The sequence below is a fragment of the Acanthisitta chloris genome, unplaced genomic scaffold, assembly GCF_000695815.1.
Source record: "Acanthisitta chloris isolate BGI_N310 unplaced genomic scaffold, ASM69581v1 scaffold34312, whole genome shotgun sequence".
Classification (NCBI taxonomy): Eukaryota; Metazoa; Chordata; class Aves; order Passeriformes; family Acanthisittidae; genus Acanthisitta; species Acanthisitta chloris.
This window is the reverse complement of record NW_008660452.1, coordinates 2408-9500: the sequence shown is the minus strand read 5'-3', so window position 1 is coordinate 9500 and position 7093 is coordinate 2408. Positions and strand designations below refer to the sequence as shown.

The 7093-nt window shown below is 43.2% G+C and overlaps 1 protein-coding gene across 1 annotated transcript in view; it reads right to left on the bottom strand.

The window, feature by feature from the left end:
• Nucleotides 1–1750: 1750 nt before the first annotated feature.
• NOC4L (nucleolar complex associated 4 homolog (S. cerevisiae)) overlaps nucleotides 1751–7093 on the bottom strand; it is a 7743-nt gene continuing 2400 nt past the window's right edge. Inside the window, exons 7-13 of the mRNA XM_009069820.1 lie at nucleotides 6611–6722; nucleotides 5912–5972; nucleotides 5235–5345; nucleotides 3810–3973; nucleotides 3361–3443; nucleotides 2416–2529; nucleotides 1751–2113 (exon numbers count right to left, since the gene is read on the bottom strand). Coding sequence (XP_009068068.1) covers nucleotides 1997–2113; nucleotides 2416–2529; nucleotides 3361–3443; nucleotides 3810–3973; nucleotides 5235–5345; nucleotides 5912–5972; nucleotides 6611–6722 — 762 coding nt within the window. The 3' untranslated portion in view covers nucleotides 1751–1996. The remainder of the gene's footprint in view (nucleotides 2114–2415; nucleotides 2530–3360; nucleotides 3444–3809; nucleotides 3974–5234; nucleotides 5346–5911; nucleotides 5973–6610; nucleotides 6723–7093) is intronic.

The following is a 7093-nucleotide window of genomic DNA, read 5'->3' as shown; positions in this document are numbered from 1 at the left end:
CACCAACTCAGTCTGTCCCATGGTTATCCCTGCTTGGTGCCAGGAAAACCCAGGATGACAGACAGGCACACAGATGCCTTCCTGACTCTGCTTACCCTCTGTCCAGACATAAGAACCCAACCAAACTCCCTATTTTCAGCAGCATGAGACTTGCCCCGTGCCCAAATGGTTTCATATTTGTGCATTAAAAAGGAAACCCAAAACTCCTGAGTGTCAATACCATGAAGATATGAATGACACTGCCCATCAGTAACTAGAAACAGAGATACCTGGGTCAACCTGAGTAACATAAGAAGATACAAAGAAAGGTATTCAATACATATATTCATTAATTTAAAGATACTCATTCATTTCCTCTGAAAGATGATACATTGACATACTCGTTTCAAAGTGAGCCACGTGGTCATTACTATAGCAGAGCACTTCAAAGTGTTGACCAAACACATACATACAGCACACCATGACATAGGGAGATACAGCTGAAATACAAGGCTTGGGTGAACCTGAACTGAGGCGACTCGAGCTGCAAGTTACACCTCAGCCACTCCTACTTCAGACTCCAGAAGTCAAAACAAAAAGAAACGCAGGCTGGCCAGGGAGGAGGCAGGGTTGCCTTTTCACCAGAGAACAAAGAGTGAGACTTCCAAGAAAAAAAAGTGACTCCTGACAAACACCCCACCTGAATTCAAAAGCATAGGGAAAAAAAAAAAAAGGGGCAGAGCTCTACACTCTGAGGCACATCCACTGTTTGGAAAGCATGAAGAAAACTGGATGAAGAAAATGTAACACTTAAGTTGTCTCCAGGACAGCTGCAGTTTTCCTTGATCTGAACAGACTTGTCTGTCAGAAATTGGATTTCTTGGCCTCCACTTTCTTGACCTCCACTTTCTTGACTGCAATTTACTCTTCTATAAAATACGATTTCAAATTATGTAAGTAGAGCTTAATTCTGAAGAGGTAACACTAAGGTGTTGAAAGTAAGTTTTAAAAAAGCCCTGAGTTTGTCTGTGTTGTTAATAAGGAGTTTATTTCAAACTTAGAACCTCGGAGGAAAACCCTATCAGAAATAATTTCTGTATGACTTCTGGAAGTACACGAAAAATCCAAATTAACAAAAGCACCTAGTGCCAGTGCACTAGTTAAAACTTCATTAGCACCTGGACACACACCAGCCAGAGCTCCTGCGGCACATAGCAGGCTGCAAGTAAAACCACACCAAGCTGCTTATCATTTCTGAAGAAAAACTCAAGGATTAGCCTCCCCCTGCACATCAGCTGGCCTCCCTGGCTACAGCAGACACCAGGATTACACTCATTTCCAAAGCACATGAGCATCTGGAATTTAGCAACCTTAGAGCATGAGATGGATGTACATGAAGGAACATGATCAGCACTTCATAGATGGAATTACTGAGTATTGTGTACGAGTTGTCTTTGACGAACCAGAGCTTCAGTGCCTTGAATGTGGGAGTGTTAAGACAAGTACAAGGAAGCTAAACATCCCTCTGAAGACACGAGTTTAAAAATGCATATAAAAATATAATTAGAATATCATCAGTTGTTTACACCTATGTATTGAACTCGCTACAAACAGGCTGTCAGCTCTAGTATAAAAGTAACACATCTGAAAAATAAGAATAATGAGAGACCATAATTCCCCTCAGACCCACGAACAGCAGTGACACATCTGTCGAGGCAGCCACCACACTCAAATTGAGCACCAGCAGCTCTGGAGAGAAGGACTGGAATCCCAGCAATGAACATGTCCAGAAAGCCTTGCTCAGAGGAAAAATCCCTCCCAAATACCAGGTGGCAGTATGCAAGCATGAGAAACACAGGAGAGTCCATCCAGGGGAAGCGGCAAAGGTCACTGAAAGTTGCACTTCTGCCAAGCAGTCCAGCTCTCATCACATGGAATAATTCTGAGCACAACTCATGAGCTTTGTGCATGTCCCTAAGATCAGTCAGTGGCACAGAGGTGTTCATAAGAGGATGCATCAATCTAAACTGAAGTGCTCTGCAAAAATATCATTTTTCTTCCCAAACAAACCTCGCACTTGCTCAAATTCCAGGGGCACATCGACAGCCTTTTTCTTTACTTCTTTATCAAAAAGCTACAAAATAAAACATAGAAAATAGTGTCAAAACTCAGTACAAGCTCTTCACCCTGATATCACTGCTCACTCTAACCTCTTAGATCCAGCAAATAAACCTTTTACCAAAAAGCCAGCCTTGTCACCACTGCTGCTCATGCTGTTATTTAACAGACATTCTCCTGTTTTTCCCTGGCTCTAGGTAACCAAAAGTCAATTTAGCTCCCTTGCCAGCAGCAAGGCAAATGAACAGGACATGGTTACTGCATCCAGAATCTCCTTTCCCCTGGTTCCAGCCATTCATAAAGGCACAGCAACATTACCTCATAAGCTGAGAGCTCCAGCAGTCCTGATATGTCATCCTCCATTTCAGACAGCGACTGGTTCAGGACAGCAGCTGCCTTGGCCACATCTGGATGGTAATGGTTTTGTAGAGTCTGCAAAGGCAAGACAAACAGGAGAAGGTCTAATAACTATAGGGTAACACATATCCATCTGGATTCCCATGCAGGTGTCTGCCCCTTTGTTGGTCAGATCTTCAGTGAACATCAAATTCTGGCAGAGGCAAGTTCTCTGTACTGTGCTACTACAGAGCTTCAAGAAACCCTGAATTCAGGCTTTCAGACATGTCAAAGGCCTCTCTCATCTGGTTCACATCAAGCTCCAGACAGACTCACTCCACCACAGGCCATGTCTACAATGCATAACTCAACTCTGCTACCTCACATAGCCCTTATGCTGTATCCTAACTTGGAATAGGCTGCCTGGAGAGGTGGTGGATTCATCGTCCCTAGAGGTTTTCAAGATGAGACTGGATGTGGCACTTAGTGCCATGTTCTAGTAACCATGGTAGGGTTGGACTTGATGATCTTTGAGGTCTCTTCGAACCTGGCTGATTCTCTGATAACCTAGCTGTACCCAACTAACTTCAATCCATGCTCCCCTTCAAAGCAAACAAAAAGCCTCCAACATTTGCAGCTATTTAGTCTGTTTCAGCTGTTAACTGCACACTTTTCAGCTGCACAGTCAGATATGTGCTCACAAGCCACCTACTAATCAGCATGTACCATTTCTCCAGTGTATGGAACCCTTTGCTAGGTTAGAAAGGGAAAAAGAGTAAAAGATCAGCCAGAAACTCATCTCATTTGCAAGATGTATGTCAGCAGGTTCTTGTGAGTGGGGCTGCCCACTGCCAACATTTGTCAAGGAAGCAGCAAGGGTGGAAGAGACCCATACCAGATGTAAATGCTCCGTTTTAGCAGACATACCTGAATCTCCCAGAGGGAGCTCTCCAAGGCCCTGCTTTCAGATGGCTCCTCCTCCTCCATAATATATGGATCTTCTGACATATCTAAGGACATAGCAGATACAGAGCTAGTAAGTCCTGCATGATGTACATAAACACAAAGAGAACAACAGCCAGAGTTGTTCCTTCCCAGGACGTTTTTGATCCAAGAAGAAACAAACACATCCCAGCATGACTCAAGAGTCACTGGCAGCACTACAGAATCATGTTTCATTTAAACAGCATAGGAAGTAGGGCACAAAGATCTGAAATAGCCTGGAACTTGCAGGAGCAGCCTGCTAACTTTCCACAAACTCAGGGAACAGAAGGATCCTTCTAAACCTCAGATCTGGGACTGGGATCTCCCCTCGTCCTGCACAGGAATCCTGCTCTTTGTGCTGCCTAATGGCATAACACAACCTCCCCTCTCACCTCCTGGCCCACCAGGTCTGTGCACCAGCACTTTGCACGCAGGGTGCCTTCGGAAGAGGTTGCAGATGAAGGGAATGATCATGAGGAGGGACTCGGGAGGAGCCGTGAGCGCCAGCCGGGAGAGTCGCTTTATGAACGCTGCCACCAGGTACGCTGGCAAGTGACTGTGGGCAGGAGACAGAAAGAAGCAGCACGTTAAAAGTCCTGGCAAGCGAGCCAGCAGCTTCACCCACCCAAACAGCCTGTCAGGAGGGCTCTGCAGATTTTTTTGGGCTGTGGAGTAAAGAGAAGCTCTAAGAATCCTGGTTTCAAACAGTACTATTGAGCATTGAGTGCTCTCTGGGACAAATTTGGGGGCACTTCCATTCAATGCATCACTCTGAGGCTCAATCCAGACACATGGCACCACTCCAGGCACTCACCAAACACAGCTCCTGTACGCAGCCATTCACATGGCAGTCTTTATTCAGTCCTTTTATAAACTTCTGAGTGCTTGGCCAGGCAACCTTAATTACATTCTTTTACTGTCATTTTGTGGGTTTAATTAATACACAGGCCCTGGTGTTAAATTTATGTAATACTTCCAGGACTGCAGCAAGCACTGCAGCTGTTAATGGGAACATAAAGCTGCCATAAAGTAAATGTGAGAGGATAGTTCTATTTTTTATGGTAAAAATGCAAATTTCTAACAGCAATCAGCTCATCTAGGCACCTTCTTCAGGTCACAAGAGCCAGGATGAAAGATGATGATTTTCAGTCACAGCCCTCAACCCAAAGGCTCACTAAACCTGCAAGGCTCAGCAAAGCCACCCCATAGGTCAAGTCACTCTCTACAAAATACACCATGGATACAAGGGGTTGGATATTAAGTATCTAGTGCTGAACTGCAAAGTGTTGCTCTTGGTTTATTTTATAGCATATGATGGCAACTATATGACCAGCTGCTTATCTAATTTCTTCCCTGTGTACAATGAACTGACAGCATCAAGACTGACTGTCAAACACTTTCCATTTCGATGCTATATGTCTGCAATAGGTCAGCAATTTATCAACAGCTTTATAATCTATAAAAAGCCTGCAAATTGTACCTTTCCATATTCATAAAGACAAGACAGCTAAAGTGGAACACAGATCAAAATACATCCATAAGCACTTGCAGCTCAAACTCTGATAACTAACTGCAAGTTTTCCTTTCTGAAAGGCTGTTTCCTTTCTATAGGTGCTTCAAATCTTCAAAAATAGCACATGGAAAATTACACAACACTACAATAACACTCTTGGATTGAGTTTTCTTGGTAAAAATGAATTTAAACCAGTAGGCACACTGAATACATTATATCCAGACATGTGGGGAGTGTTGAAGAAAAATCAATGGCCAACAGAGAAGCAGGAGGGAAATATGTGAGCATAAAAGATGCTACTTACGATGAAGACAGAAACAGATCAGTCAGGTGGAAGAAGCGAGCTCGGTACTTCACGTGATAGATAGAAGGGTCTAACAGACTGTACAGCTTTTTGTAAAAGTCAGGATACTCCCTGTTCAAACCAGAGGAAAAATACAGCATCCATTAGTGGTATACAGGGGGACTACACTAGATCTAAGTGTTCTGTGCTTTCATTAAAGGCCACTCCTGACCACTGTTGTGCTGTTTAGGTCTCTTAAGCTCCTCTCTCTACATTCACCACTTGAAAACAAGCTGTAAGGTGAATTTATGGCTCTTCAGTGTTCAGCCATTTTCAGGACAAGAACCTATGTCCATTGACTGCAAATGGTACAGGATGCAGTGAAAGGAACACCAAAGACTATGGCTTCACTATGCAATCAGATCAATGGAAATTGATTTTCAAGTGCTGAGCAACCACAGTCTGGAGAAGGGGATATTTAGGCTCAGTTGTAAAAAAAGGTCAGACTATCTAAAGAGCTCAGCATTCAAACAGCTGAACCTCTAGATCAGAGTTTGGCTTTTCATGAGGGAATCTTACAGCCTGAAGGTGTGGCAAATCCAGTGCAGGTCCTCTTAGAAAAACGTAAGTATTAAATACATTTATTATATGAATGCAAAACCCCATGTTCCTCTGAACAATATGCTCTTTTTACTTACAGATTATGCTGATGAATCAGAATAAATAATCCATTTAGGGCTAGAAGACTGATTGCTCCACCTGCAAAAAAGCAGGCAGGTATCAACACAATAAAAGTAATTTTAAAAAAAAAAATCAATCAGTTTCAACTTGTTTCTATTATAAAACCTGCCCAGAAGGAACACAAAATTGAGTACCTGCAATTAAAGCTAGCAAGATGGCTGAGAGGTGAAACAATTTCATCTACAACCTTCCAGATGCTCCCACATTTCTTACAAAGACTAGGAGAACAAACTCTGAATGACTGAGACACTAAAATGGGCTCTAATTCCCCAACAAAGCCACACTGGGGAGGCAAAGGTCTCCTCAGAAAGGACACTTCCATAGGAATATGTGGCTCCTGTGTTCAGATGCAGCCCTGATATCAGCAGCACTGGCTAAACTCCATATTTAAAACAAATCACTTCAGTATTCTCCTTTTCCCAAATCCTTAAATATGATTTTCCTTACACACAAGGAGCAACGACACTGAAAAACACGGGTAAAAACATCTCACTTTCAGGGACAAGAGTTCACTCTAGTTCTTTAGTTTCATGCCAGCCAAAAGTACATCTCTTCCATCATCCAGGTTGTGATACTGCATCCAGCAGAGCTCCCAAGTGCATATGTCCCATGCAGCACATATGTATCACAAAGGACAAAAGCCTGTTCTCACTCACCTATGCCATAGGCCACTGTCAAGAAGTCCATCATGAGAGTGGGTTCATTCATGTAAGGCAGAACAGAGTCATGCAGAATGACAAGGACCTTTTTGTAAAGGCCACTGGGCAGCTGTGTAGGAGAAACAACATAGTGAAACAATCACTGCAGGGAGAACTGGGAGAGTAACAGCAACCTGTGGCTCAAAAAGGCAACACACAAGCACAAGGAAATGTGCCAGGACAATACAGAACAGCTTGCAGTGGCAGTTCCCAAAGAGGAGAGTTTACAAGTGATCTAACTCACAACCAAGTTCATTCATAGAAGAAGGTGCTCACAACTAACAGTGTCATCACAATTCAGAAGGGAAAGTCAGCAGAAAAAAGGCTGGGGAAGCTTCCACTTGTGAACAGAGGTTGTTATTCTGTTATTCTTATGGGCAGAGTTGTTTAAAGGTGGGGGAAAAAGGCTGAGAGTAAGGAGAAACAGCCCATATATAAAGG